The sequence below is a fragment of the Microcebus murinus genome, chromosome 15 (genome assembly GCF_040939455.1).
Source record: "Microcebus murinus isolate Inina chromosome 15, M.murinus_Inina_mat1.0, whole genome shotgun sequence".
NCBI lineage: Eukaryota > Metazoa > Chordata > Mammalia > Primates > Cheirogaleidae > Microcebus > Microcebus murinus.
Genome location: NC_134118.1, coordinates 40495093 through 40510438, shown reverse-complemented (window position 1 = coordinate 40510438; position 15346 = coordinate 40495093). Strand labels below are relative to the sequence as shown.

Sequence of the window (15346 nt, the reverse complement as noted above, 5' to 3'; positions counted from 1 at the left end):
AGAAATTCCATGTCTGGGAACATACCCCCCAAAATTGAAAGCAGGATCTCAAAAGACATATTTGTATATCCATGTTCATTCATAGCAGCACTATTCACAGTAGCCAAAGAGGAAGCAACCCAACTGTCTCTTGGCAGATTAGTGGGTAAACAGAATGCGATATGTACATACACAGTGGAATATCATTCAGCCTTAAAAAAGAAGGAAGTACAGACACACGCTACAACATGGATGAAACTGGAAGATATTACGCTAAGTGAAATAAGCCAGCCATAAAAAGACAAATGCTATATGATTTCATTTTGATAAGGTACCTAGAGTAGTCAAATTTATAGAGACGGAAAGTAGAAGGGTGGTTTCAGGGGCTGGGGAGACGGGAATGAGTTTTTGTTTAGTGGGCAGAGTTTTAGTTTTGAAAGGTGAAGAGCTCTGGAGATTGGTTGCACAACAATATGAAGGCATTTTACTGAAATGTACACTTAAAAATCATTAAGATGGTAAAGTTTATGTTTGTGTATTTTACCACAATTTAAAATAATAAAAAAAGAAATGGTAACCTTCCTATATTTCAATTTTTTCCTTCAAATCTAGTACAATTGCATGTTAGAATTTTGCCTGGCTATTGAGCAACCATTGGTGAGCACTGCAAATAGTCTCAAATTAGCCACCAAAAATGCTGGAATGTTTTAAATTAACCTTTTCCAAAGAGGTAAGCAAATGACCCAGATTTTGCATTAAGTCAGCCATAAAAAATCATAACCAAGCACAGAAGACCAAAGAAGATAAAAAAGTTCTGCGGCTGCAAGTGGAAATGAACTGTCACTATAATGAAGGTCTAATGTGAAACTGATGGGTTAAGGAAGGGCTCAGGATCCGTGTCGCTGAACTAGAACATGACCCCAAATGCAAGATCAGCTCCGAAGCCTCACAGCTGCTTTTGATGCCAAGCTCTGTATACGCAGGATCTACACACCTGCTCGTGTGCACACAGGTATGTGCACAGGGTGGGCTACAGCTGGCCACGGGCTGGAATAAAGTTTGTTTTGGGTTATTACAAAGATGGGGTTTGTTGAATGACTGTGATGTCTTAGTCATACTTAAACACACAAACACACAAACTCTGAATGTCCTCTCAACCACATTTAAAATGCTCATTTACATACATCTCATCACATAACACAAAGAGTCGTAATTCTTCTCAATGTATTAAAGCAACTTTCCTAAGGAGCTTTACTGAACAAACACTCTTTTCTTTTTTTTTTTTTGAGACAGAGTCTCACTTTGTTGCCCAGGCTGGAGTGAGTGCCGTGGCGTCAGCCTGGCTCACAGCAACCTCAATCTCTGGGGCTCAGCGATACTACTGCCTCAGCCTCCCGAGTAGCTGAGACTACAGGCATGTGCCACCATGCCCGGCTAATTTTTTGTATATATATTTTTAGCTGGTCAATTAATTTATTTCTATTTTTGGTAGAGACGGGGTCTCGCTCAGGCTGGTTTCGAACTCCTGACCTTGAGCAATCCGCCTGCCTCGGCCTCCCAGAGTGCTAGGATTACAGGCGTGAGCCACCGCGCCCGGCCCTGAATAAACACTCTTAACGTTGTTTACAAAGTCACTGCCGGCTTTGCGGCATGCGGCACACAAACCTCACCAACATCACTGCCGCGGGTGGAGTCCATCGCGATTCTTCGCCGCTGCCTCCTCGTGGCTGAGGCAACCGAACAGTCTTTCAGACCACGGTCTGTGCCAGCCCACCTTCCTGCAGCCCCTGCCCTCAGACCCCTCACTGGCGAAGAGGGGAAACGTTCTTTTCTGACTTGTTACCCACGCCCCTCGTGTTGCCTCCTTTTCCTTCCTTAGCAGCAGCGCCTTCCCAGGCTCTTCCCAGTTTGGGGCCACGCGGCCACTCTTTTCCCCTGGGTTCAACACTGCGCTGCCTCCTGCACCTGCACCGACACCCGGGCCGTGCCGCCCACTCACGCCCAGGCTGCAGTGACCGCCCACGTGCTGCCGCCTGCCCCGTCTACAGCAGCAGGTGCCTTCTGTCTTCATCCACAGGGCTCCAAGTGTCCCTGCTATTTCCCCAGGATGGCCTGAAGGTGTCTCCAATTCTGTCCATCCAAAACAAGCGCTTCGTCTTCTCTCCCAGGTCTCCTTGCCCTGGGTCCTGCCTTCTGTGAGGGTGTCCCCTGCCCAGCTACCTACTTCCAAATTTGAGGGTTCATCTCTGGCCTGCTCCCTCCTCTACCTCTGTGTCCCCTTCGTCACCAAGAGCCATCATGCCACCAGCTGAACCCCTCTCTTGGTGCCCCACCCCAACTCGGCCCCACCGCCTCTCGCCTGGACCAGGGCAGCGACAGCCCCACTGGCCTTCCGGTCCCCTCATGCCCCTGCCCTGACAGGTTCTCTAGAATCTACTGACCATCCAGCACATCTTTCTGCACTGCCCTAAATGGTGGCAACTAGCTACATGTGGCCACTGGGCACTTGAAATGTGGTTAGTGTGATTGGGGGACTCAATTTTAATTTTTACTTAATTTAAATGTAAATAGCCACACACAGCAGTGGCTACTGGATTGGACGAAGCAGCTCACGATTCTCTGCCAATGTGGTGAAAATCCCTCAGTAGCTTCCTTGACCTGTTTCCAGATCCCTCCATTGTCTCCTCCCTCCCTCTCTCCCTTCTTCCGATTCTCTGCGATACTCAGAAATTCTCCATTTGTCAGGATCATCATAGTCTCTCTCCTTTGGGGTATTAACTCTTTTGGCTTAAAGTAGTTTCCCTCTATCTGGCAAACTCCGACTTGACCTCTGGGTGTCCGCTTGGCAACCATCCCCTGGCCTCAAGCCACCGACCCATCTCCTCCCATCGCTGGACGTTCTAGAAGCTCCACCGCGGTCCTTCTGGTTCCTATCGTTGCACCTTTCAGCTGTGTTTTAACTCCAGGTAACTTATCCGTGTTCCGCAGTAGATCACGCTCTGTGAGGGCAGCGCCCACGTCTCTTGTTGGCGTTGTGTCCTCGGCCCCAGCACGGTGCCCGTCACACGCCTCCCCTGCCAGGGCGTGTGGTCCCAGCGCGCGGCCCACACGCAGAAGCGGGGCCCCTCGGCAGCCCTTCCTTGGCGCCCAGCCTTGGAGGCTCTTTACAAGGGGTAACTGAGGTAGGGATGGCTCATTCCAGAGACTATAAAACAACTGGACACTGAAAGATATCTTTTCTTATGGACTGTCCTGGTTATTGGAAGTGTCTTCCCAACAGTTTTAGGGAGAACAGTAATTGAACTCTTCTGCGGCCCGTGGCAATACGAACCGATGACAACCCTTAGGGGAGCTTCGAGAGACACTGCCATGGCCACTGACTGATGCTGCCCTTAAGTCATTAATGTGGAGAACAAAGGCACAACATGGATGACGGTGTCCACCCTTCACCTCTCTATGGGGCATTAGGTCTTCCAGCTGGGCTTCACAGCCTCAGCTATGCACGCAACACGCGCCAATCCCTGGACTGCCCCGACCTTTCCACACCACATCTAAAGCCACTAAGTCCATAGTTATCCTCCACACTGAAATAACAGAGTATTTTAACCAATACTTTCCCATCCCCCATTTTTATTTTTAAATATATTTGATGTATTTTTTTAATTATACAAACAAAAATGTTTTAAATGAAAATAAGCATCCACTGGCACGATTCACCCAGAGAAATGCATTCTGAACTAGACTAGACCCTTGAAATGGGAAACTTGTAAATGCAAGTGCCAGCCCCTATCTGCTACAGGTATTTAAAAAGATTTACTTTGGGCAGATACCCAGTAGTGGGATTGCTGGATCCAGTGGTAGGTCTACTTTTAGTTCTTTGAAGAATCTCAAGACTGCTTTCCATAGCACTTGTACAAGTTACGTTGCCAGCAACAGTGTCTGAGCAGTCCCTTTTCACCTCAATGGCACCAACATTTATTACCTTTTGACTTTTTAACAATGCTGATTCTGACAGGGGTAAGGTAGTATATCAAGTTGTATTTCTTTGATAATTAGTGATGTTGAACATTTTTTCAAAAGTCATTATATAAAGAAGACACCAGTATCCAATTGTTTATCTTAGCACAATTCACAATAGTGAAGATATGGAATCAACCTAAGTATCCATCAACTGATGAGTAGATAAAGAAAATGTGATATATATATTTATATATATATATTTGTACACACACAAACACACCATGGAGTACTACTCAGCCATAAAAAGAAATGAAATAATGTGTTTTGCAGCGACTTGGATAGAACTGGAGACCACTATCCTAAGTGAAGTATCTCAGGAATGGAAAACAAACACTACATGTTCTCGCTTATAAGTGGGAGCTAAAGGAAAGATATATATGGTCATAAAGAGCAGTATAGACACTAGAAACTAATAAGGGGAAAGGGTGAGAGATAAAAATCTACCTATTGGGTACAAAGTACACTATTCTCTTGATAGGTACAATGAAAGCCCTGACTTTAGCAATGTACAATTTATCCACATAACAAAAAAACACTTTTACCCCCTAAATCTTTTGAAATTAAAAAAAGTAAAAAGAGATACTATAAACTTAATAATTGTTCCACTGGTTTCACCAACTAGACACAAAGAAAGATCCTCCATGTCCATTATCCATTTAATTTGAAATCTTTGTTTATGAATATTTCCTTTTCAGGAGGAATTGGTTCTTTGGATGGTTTGTGTCCTCCCCTCTCCCCTGGTTCCTTGGAAGATCAGGCTTTGTTCACTTAGCTGACTCTGCCATACACACCTCTTCCTTTATTTAGAGCCTTTCTTAGTCATGGTCCTGTCAAAGAAGGAGGCAGTGTCACACCGCTAACAATTACACTGAATAGTTGTTCAGCTCAGCAAGACAGAATGTGGCTTTGAATCCTTGATTTCTCTTACACACACACTCGTGGTACTGCCAGCCCTGGGTACTTCTGCAGATACAAACCAAATACTCTCTTTCATTGTCATCCGAGCAGCAGGAAGAGAGGGTGAACATCCGTTCAGTGTCTGTTACGCAGTAGATGCTTAAGTACCTGTGCTACCTCATTCACTTCCCCCAACTGCTATATGATGGATATTATTGACATTTTACACAGTTGAAGAAACTTTAAATAAAGTGCCAAGGTGATGGAAAGAAAGGGCTATGTAGCGCCACAGGCCACCCTCTTTCTGTTGTCTGTAGTGGTCACGTTTTCGTGGCAGGCTCCTATTTTGTCCTCGGAGCTTTTCCTACGGAGAAACTTTTCTTGACCAGAAAGACGTAAAACAGAGTCAAACGTGAAAGCGAGCCAGCTGCCCAAATGCACGGTAGGACGAGCCCAGCTTGCAGCTTGCGTTCTCCAGTGTGCGGTAAGAAAGGCTTAAAATAGGTCTGTGTCTATCTCTAAGCCACCTATCGTGTGATCAGGATGGAAATTGCCACTACCACAGCCAGATGCTAATGCAGCCACTAATTACATGAGCAACGAGAATCTCAAAATAATTTGTTAATAGTCTCGGCTGCGTGCAGCAGCGTCTCTTTTGTTGATTAGCGTGTAGATACTTAACGCCCTTTTCACCTAAGGAATGAAGTCTCCGCAGCGTGCACGTGTAGTATTTACGGCACCACCAGATCTCTGATCCTCACGCCACCCGCTGTGCCCTTTTGGAGAAGGGAAGTATTGGTATCCTTTGTTTCTTCTGCCATTGAATAAGGATTCTCTGACGCCCCTGTGGAAGTCTCGACCCCTGCCCAGCGCAGCTGTCTCCTCTACCTTCTCTGCAAGGCTTGGTGCGCCAACTTGGAATAAATATCAATGAGTCCACAACTCACGGTGTGCCCACCTCCCCAGAGTTCTCGGCACACCTGGAGCCCTGTGACATCCAGGAGCTGCCCGGCTGCTCTGCCTTTGGGTCTCTTCCCCCTAGTACGCTGCCTGGCGCTTTCAGACACTCGAGTATCTGTTGAACGAGATGAGTGATGTCCTCTACCACATTCCTAAGGACAGGCGCTCTGACAGCAAAGGGCCACTTCAGCCGTCCAGCACTCAGTCCTGGAGGCACAGCAAGCGGCTGTTCAGCAGCAGGGTTCTGCAGAGCACAGCGTCGCAGTGACACGCCGATGCTTGCCCAGCCAAGGGGTAGGTGCTCATCCGGGTTTAATGCTCACAGGCAGGAACCCAAAAGCCTCCAACTCCGAGCCTGCTCAGCTTCTACGGTGAGGCAGACTTAACATTTTGTTTTGGGGGCTGCTAAATGTGCATGACATTTTAACACGAAACCAGGTTGACTGCCTGCAAGATGTAACCCTGCATGTCCCAGAAATGACACATTCCAGAACCTGCCGGGGAGGATCCAAATGAGGCTGGAGGGCTGGAGAGCAGTGCCGCTGCTTCTAACGGTTCCTCAGTGCTGGTTTTCTGGTCTCCAAAATGCAGCCCGGCCCAAACACGAGCAGCTGCTAGTAGCCGGAAGTACTCCCTCATCATGATGGCGGCGTTGGGAGGACTGAACTGCAAGTCCAGTAGGCTTCCAGCTGTCACCAGCTACCTGGGAAACTTGAGAAGTCACTCTCTGGGTCTTTGTTTCTCCTGCCATTGAATAAGGATTCTCTGACACCCCTGTGGAAGTCTCCCACCACCCCTGCCCAGCGCGGCTGTCTCCTCTACCTTCTCTGCAAGGCTTGGTGCGCCAGCTTGGAATAAATATCAGTGAGCCCACAACTCACGGTGTGCCCACCTCCCCAGAGTTCTCGGCACACCTGGAGCCCTGTGACATCCAGGTGCTGCCCGGCTGCTCTGCCTTTGGGTCTCTTCCCCCTAGTACGCTGCCTGGCGCTTTCAGACACTCGAGTATCTGTTGAACGAGATGAGCGTTGTCCTCTGCCACATTCCTAAGGACAGGCACTCTGTTGGCACTTGCACCTTTGGTCCTGAAACACAGTAGGACACCTCCACAAATGAATGCATGGACACACTTGTGCTCTCAAGGGGCCTACTGCCCAGGTGACCAGTTTCGGCACCTGATTACTTTCCACCTTACACTATGCTCCTGTCACCTCCATAGAATCTAAGCCAACTGAGGGTTGGGTTAGCATCATACATTTATTTCATAGCCTCTGTAGCGCTATCTACATTGCTAGGCACGAGGCATGTTTCTCCCAAATGCTTATACTGAAATAACATTGTAATTGTAGGCAATTTAACAGAAAAGGGGCAATTTTTGCCTCAAGAGATATTATAAATATTATTTTTGATATTTGCTAACAGTTTTACTAACAGTTCTCTACACCCGCGGTCCCCAATCTTTTTGGCACCAGGGACTGGTTTCACGGAAGATAATTTTTCCAGGGACCAAGGGGAGTGGGGTCAGGGGGATGGTTTCAGGATGATTCAAGCACATTTTATTTATTGTACACTTTATTTCTATTATTACGCTGTAATATATAATGAACTAATTATACAACTCACCATAGTGCAGAATCAGTAGGAGCCCTGAGCTTGTTTTCCTGCAACTAGACGGTCCCATCTGGGGGTGATGGGAGATAGTGACACCCGAAGTGTGTTGCTTATGTCCAGCCTACTCTGTAATCTCGTTTTAGTTGCTGTCACTGCAGAAAACCCTGCTTCACAAAGATAGGATGTTGGAAATGGAAACAGGCTCTTCAGTGCTTTTGTGGCAATCTCAGGATATTCCACCTTGAGTTTAATCCAGAATGTATGGAGATTTGAAGTTGTCCCAAACATACATTTAAGGCCACCATCATTTGCAACCACAAGCAGTCGATCCTCCTCTAGCACGGACAAAATCGACTCCCCTGGCTTATTCACAAGTGGGTCACAGATCCATTCCTTTCCAGTTCGGGGCTCGGTCTTTTGTGGTTGGGGAGTAAAGCTCAAACTCTTTTGAAAGCTGAGATAGGTGATCATGCACCAGTGGGAGAAAGAAGACTCAGGCTCTTTCAAAATATGCTATTTGAAACATGTCAAAAATCCCATTGTTTACTTGCCGCCCCATAATTCCAGTTTGGCTTTGAACCCAGCCACTTTATCTGCAGACTTGAACACCGTTGTAGCTCTCCCCTGAAGTGACAGATTGAGCTTGTTGAGCAGGTTGAATGTGTTACACAAGTAAGCAAGTTTTACAAGCCATTGTGTGTCACTGAAATGTGCACCAGTGGCGACTGTTTTTATAAAAGAAAACTCTGGCCAGTGATCCACCTGTGGAAAGCCATCTCACTTCTGTGTATAGAGAAGACGTGTGTGCTCTGCGTCCATCTCCTCACAGAGCTGCGCAAACAGACGTGGGTTAAGGGCATGTACTTTAATGTGCTTGATAATTTTAATCACATCCTGCAAAATGTTGTTAGCTCAGGTGACATTTTCCGGCTAACCAGCATTTCACAGTGCGTAGACTCACATTCAGAAGTGACCTCCTCGATCTGAGTAATGAAACCAGAAAGCCGTCCAGTCATGGCAGCCAATCTGTTTGTGCTTATACCAACACAAAACAACCAATTCAGTTTTCCTGACGTGTAATCATTCAAAGACTTGAATAGTCCTGCAGCTGTGGTGTTGGTTGACAACAAAAGTGCACATAACACATCCTCATGTATGTCCTCCTGAAAAATATATTGCATATAAATAAGCATGGATGCCTTGTTGTCAACAATGGTGGACTTGTCAACCTGGATTGCATACCACGGTGACTCATTAATCCTCTCTAACAATTGCGCCTCAATATCCTCTGCTATTTCATCAATCTACCTAGTTATGGTGCTATCCGAAGAGGAACATGTGCCACCTTTTGAATTGCAGACTCTCCTAAAAGTTCATGGCAATGTCCGTAGCAGCGGGCAAGATCAACTCTTCACCAATAGAACAGGGCTTCTTAGCTTTAGCAATGTGGTTAGCCACTAAGAATGATGCTCTCAGTGCAGACACGTAACTTTTTAGCTATTGATGAAGTGGTGGCCTTCAATAATTGCTTATGTTCTTCGTGTTCATGCTTTTTTCTTTTGAAAAACTCCAAAGGCTTGTCTTTTAATGCAGGGTGCTTGGTCTCCATGTAGCAAAGCAGTTTTGAAGGTTTCATGGCTTTGTTAGATAGGCGATCACCACATGTTATACAAAATGGGCTTGGAGAATGTGAATCACCTGTTACAATGACTTGTAACTTAAGTAGGATTCACGGTATTTTCTTTTAAATGCAGCTTTCATTTTGTTGGCAGTCTTAGAGTCTTCTGCTGTCTCATCATTGGGTCTTTCCCCCTTTTCAAAGAAGCTCTCTAGCGACGTTTGTTTTCTACTCATTTTTGCTGGGGTCGGCTTGTGGGCTTACCAAACTGTGAGACAAGTGCACGGTGCGGGAAAGAGGCGCGGATGGAAGTGGTAAATAAAATAATGCGCGGGCCATGTGTGGACTAAAATAAGTGTAGGATTCTGACTTAAAGCCTGCCGCCAGATGCAGCTTAATTGTCACTTGCCACTCACTGATGGGTTTTGATGTGAGTCTGTAAGCAACTGATTTATTATGGTCTCTGTGTAGTTAAATGTCTCTGCTAACGATAATCTGTGTTTGCAGCTGCTCCCCAGCGCTAGCATCACCGCCTCAGCTCCACCTCAGCTCATCAGGCATTAGATTCTCACAAGGAACACAACCTAGATCCCTGGCATGCGCAGTTTACAGTAGGGTTTGTGATCCTATGGGAACCTAATGCCCTGCTGATCTGACAGGAGGCGGAGCTCAGGCGGTGATGTGAGTGATGGGGAGCGGCTGTGAATACAGATGGAAGCTTTGCTCACTCACCTCCTGCTGTGTGGCCCAGTTCCTAACAGGCCACAGACTGGTACCGGTCTGCAGCCCTGGGGTTGGGGACCGCAGCTATACACTGACCACAGCATAAACAGCCCTTGGTCTCTAAGAATGAATAGAAGTTAGCAATAAATCCATAAGATATATGCTTCTTTCACCCAAAGGAAAGTAGATGCTACTCCTAGTAATAGCTAAAAAATTACTATTGTCAATTCTTGCTAGTAAAATAAGGATTCTATATGCTTTACATATGACACCCAAACATTTACAATGCAAAAATACATCTACTCCTAGGAGCCTTAAACCACAGATGTTTTCTTTGAAATATTTTTTTGGGGCAAGATTGATGTTCAGAAGGCTTATTAATGATTCATTAAAGTTGTTGGCCGATTTAAACACTTAACTGTCAACCTGTCCTTTCAGAGAATCTTCCTTTCACCCACCTTGGCACTGTTCTGCCAGCACATATGCGCACCATGTGGAAGTGTGTCGTGAGAGCTGTGTACATGTCTCCTGAGAGCTGGCATGCCATGCGTGCTCTTTAAGCAGAGCTTTGATCTACATTCAAAGGGTTCTTGGTTGTGTGGCCCTTAGAAACATATGCTCTCTTCTGCACAAGGTGACCAGAACTCGGCTCCACGTCTAAAGCCAGTGGGCCGTATGGCTCTTTGTTCCCTTGAAGAAAATTCCGCAAATGTTGATCCACTAATTTACTCTAATGAAAAAGCTGTAGGCAGTCTCAAGTCTGAGTAAGTGTGAATGTTAGAAAGATCCCTCTAGACTTACAATGCATTTTTCAATGTTCTGTCTGGAATAAGAATATAAATAGGGCATTCAAGATGCTTCTGTGTTAGGCCACCTTTAAGATCAAACATTTTTTGACGCTTTAAAATAAAGGTTTTAGAATTAAAATTATTCCAGTGTTCCCAAAAAGCTAAGGTGCGCCGTAAGATGAACTGAATTTACCCTTCCATTTATAACAACCAAAAATGCTCAGGGAAAAAGAAACATGACAAAATGGTTTCCAAGACAATGGATATCAATGAAGGACAGTGATGCTGTAAGAAAACAGAGAGAAGCTTCGTGACACTAGCTTTGTGACACAGGACTTCTCAGAATACTGAAAGCATGAACCTTAAAAGGAAGTAGTCATCAACTGGACTTCATTGAAATTAAAAACTCCTGCTCCTTACTATTCAGCTGTAAGAAACAATGGTGACATAGCACCTCTTGTATTTTCCTGGATAGAGCTGGAATCCATTCTACTAAGTGAAGTATCTCAAGAATGGAAAAACCAGCACCACATGTACTCACCAGAAAATTGTTATTAATGGATCAACACCTAAGTGGACATATAGGAATAACATTTATCGGGTGTTGGGCAGGTGGGAGGGGGGTGGGGGGCAGGGGGGTATATACAAACATAATGAGTGAGATGTGCAACGTCTGGGGGATGGTCACACTTGAAGCTCTGACTTGAGGGGGGAGGGGGCATGGACGATATACATAACCTTAACATTTGTACCCCCATCATATGCTGAAATAAAAAACAAAAAACTCCTACTCTTAAAAAGACACTGTTAAGAGAATGAAAAGATCTGCCACAGATTGGAAGAAAATACTTGCAAATCATGTATCTGATAAAGGATTTATAGCTAGAATACATAAGAACTAGCTAGAATATATAAAGATTCTATAATCAGAAAACAATCTAATTAAGAGAAAGGAGCAAAAGAGCTGAACAGACACTTCACCCAAGATGGCGTAAAGATGGTAAATGAGCACATGACAAGATGGTCACCTTCATTAATCATTAGGAAAATGGAAATTAAAACCACAGTGAGATACTACTATGCAGCTATTAAAATGGCTAAAACTAAGAAGACTAGCTGTGCCAAGTGTCAGCAAAGATGTGGAGCAATCTGAACTCTCATATACTTTTTAAGGGAATATGAAGTTGTCCAACCATTTTGGAAAACAGTTTGGCAGTTTCTTAAAAATGAAAATACACCTCCTATATTATCCATGCATTCTGCTACAAGATATTCATCCAAAGAAAAAAGAAGGTAGACGTCTGTACAAAGACTAGCACTAAAACATAAATGTTTAGCACAGCTTTATTTGTAATAGCCACCACGCTGGAAACAACATAAATGCCCATCAATTGGTGACTGCACAGAAGAATTTTGGACTATCCATACGATGGGCTTCTACTCAGCAATAAAAAAAAAAAAAAAAAAAAGCCCAGCAAACTAGTGATCGATGCAATAGCATGGATGAAATTCAACATGAGTATGTTAAGTGAAGGAAGCCAGAGGAAAAAAGACTATATGCTGCATTATTCCATTTATATGAAACGCAAGCAAAATGCAAACTAATCTCTATGAACAGAAAGCAACGTAGAGAGTAATTGGGGCGCAGGAGGAAAGGTGAAAGGAAGGCAGGAGGAAACTTTGGGGGTGATTGATATGTTTGCTGTCTTGATTGTGGTGATAACTTCATAGGTGTATACATATGTCAAAACTTATCAACTTGTGCACTTAAAATTTGTTCAGTTTATTTGTATCAATTATACCTTGATTAAAAAAAACAAAAAGACACTAATTTGCTCTTGGAAATTTTGCAGAAAATCAGTGTTTATGATATAGCCATTCAAAAACTATTCACTGAATTCCTGTCTTGTGCCAAGCACCGTGTTGGCACAAAAACCAAACTAGCGGAGGAGGTTTTGACCCAGGGACCACTAGGTGTGGCCTCTTAAGTGCTTCCATTGTGCTATGCCGCTGAAGGTACGCAGATGCTGAAAGGCAGTGGAAAAAGCAGGTTTTAACTTCTGTTGTCAGTCTCATTACAAGAAAATTGCTTCGAAATGTGTCATCTGTTATCACGTGTGGTGATGACAGTCACATCCTAATTTTGACACTGCATTTGTCCTACCTACTTGTACAAATAAGAGAATGTAAGAAAGAACCACAAACCCCTTTCTGTTCTCTCCTAAAGACCTTTCAACAAAATCAACAGAAGAAAGTAAGTCTGCTATGTGATCTCATGCAGATGATTTGTGGTTTCAACATAAAATGAGTAGGAGAACTTTTGCTCTAGCTTCCTGCATTTCCTTTTGTGTGAGTCACAGAGAGCATCATTTGCTGTGTTCCCCAAAGCCTTGCTTGCCATCAGCTCCTTTCTAATATTTTCTTACTAAACCATGCTCTTTAAGCCACTGATAATTAGCAAAACCATTTATCACTAAATTCACCTTGCAGGAGTTTGACTCTTGTCATAGGAAAAGCTTAGAGAAAGCAAAGGTCAATGATGCGCACAAGGTCTCAGTGTAAAACATTAGAAAGTGACATTCTTTTATCAATCAACCCTATGCCATTAGCATCCCAGAGAGAGAACATTCCACTGGCACGAAGGGACTTCTAAAGGATGAATCATTATATTAACAGTAACACTATTTTAACACTGGCCCTCGAGCCTGTCAAGGTTTTCATTAACAACAGAAAAATATTTTTGAAAAGAGTTTATTATTCAAATTGTATAGGCTGAACGAGGGCAATAACTTCTCCAAAAGCAAGCATGGAAACCTCACAAATATGAAGAATGAAATTAGCACGACTGCCTACAACATTCCGGGAGCCAGAACCAGAGAAGCTGCTTGCACAGTGAAACAAGAAGCATATTTTAAATGCCACACAAAGCAAGTTATCCAAATCAATATTTTGTAGAAACTGCTAACAAACACCTCGACTACATCTATAATTGATTAAATGAGGGGGGAAAAAAAGCTCAGAATCCACTTTCTGTATTTACCCAAGACAAGAAAGGTGACTCCTATGAAGAATAATGAATATAGGATTCAAAATTTGGCAAAGATTGAGACAATCCAAGTTGGCCCTGAACCACTAATAATGTTTTTTGAAAGATTGGGTTATTAGATTAACAGTTTTAGAAGATGGACACTATTTATGTAATGTTAAAGCAAACATTTTTATTAACCAAACATTTCCTAAATTGCAAGCAAAAATGTGAAACTCAATCTGACACCTGTAGCAAGCCCGAGGGCCTTCCCTGCCCCAGGGCACGGAGCCATACCCTTTGCTTGTGAATGAGGTTTGTTCCAAAGGTTATTTGCAGGAACATTTCCTTAATAAGATTTTAACTCTTGCTGTCTCACTGGATAATAACCCCAATCGATAATTCACCCTTTTCTTTCTAAAGCCCCAAAAACTCTGAGCTCTCTAGTTTTGAGTGGTCAACAGTGTCTGCGTGCATGTGGCTGTTATCCTTCACTTAATAGGAACTTAATAGAGCTTTACTCACGTCATGCATGGAGTCCAGAAGCTTGGTCAGTTGGTAGAACCTCTGCCAGCTCTGCCCAGAATTGTTGGGACACTTAGTTACCATCTTCCTCAGTTCTTTGATGTAATTTGTCCTCATTTCTTCAAATGCAGCCTGGCTTTTGAGGCCATCCTTTGGAACTGTGTTAAGGAATACAGACAAGTAAATTCCCAGGATGGAAAACAACGTTAGCATCTTAGCAGTTAAGGTCATATACTGATTTGGAGGTCAGGTACTGAAATTCCATTAATGGCAATTACCTATTGGCAAACACCTGTACACATGCATACATAAGAAAATAACTCCCATTTACTAGATGTCTATTATTATATACTTTGCATATATTAATTCACTTAATCTTGACACCAATATTTGCCAATACCTCAGAGGTAGGAAATTGTATTGGTTTTGCAGGACAATTGGAGACCCACAGACAAACTAAGCTGGGGCTAGAATTAGAAAGCAACATCTTCACAGTCAAGTTCAAATATCAAAGACACTCCGGGAAACTGGCAATCATCTAGGAAGTGGAGATGCTGCATGCTCCAAGATCACATGACCACGGTGGTGCTGTCACGTGACCTCCCTGAACAGCCTCATTGATGCTGCATGCTCCAAGATCACATGACCACGGAGGTGCTGTCATGTGACCTCCCTGAACAGCCTCATGTTGAGTCTGCACGCTGGCTTGTGTTTGCAATGGTGTGATAGCAACCATGGCTGCGCATGCAAGGCAAAGTTTAAAACTTTCCAAGAGAATGAACCATGTTCACATTTTTACCTTCAATGAGAAGAAAATTAAGGATTATGTTTTCTTCTTTTATGTAGCGACTAGCTTTTATATTTGAATAAGAATATTTTTCACTTAGACTATATTGACATTCAGGACCTGGAAGCATATCAAGTACTTCTGTGACCTGCTTCTCTCAGGACACAGGAAGATGCTTTAAGGATACACCTGAGTGTGCGTGCGCTCCAGAGGTGGTGTTGGGCCAGAGGTTAAAGGTCAAAGGAATTCCCTTTGAAAATCTACTTATATGTTTGTTTTTCATTATGGCCAATAAATAGTTATGCTTATACTTTAACTTTGAAAGCTAGAATTACCTAGAAGTTTATTTTTAAGAGATAAAGACAGTGGAAATTTATCTTGTGATATTAACATTCTGAGTTTGAAAATGCTCT

The 15346-nt window shown here is 43.7% G+C and overlaps 1 protein-coding gene across 2 annotated transcripts in view; it reads right to left on the bottom strand.

Annotated features, from left to right (window-relative positions):
- NR3C2 (nuclear receptor subfamily 3 group C member 2) overlaps positions 1-15346 on the bottom strand; it is a 335001-nt gene that overhangs the window by 13742 nt on the left and 305913 nt on the right. For both annotated transcript variants that reach the window (XM_076010596.1, XM_012783749.3), the window contains exon 8: positions 14147-14304. In XM_076010596.1, the coding sequence (XP_075866711.1) occupies positions 14147-14304 (158 nt within the window). The remainder of the gene's footprint in view (positions 1-14146; positions 14305-15346) is intronic.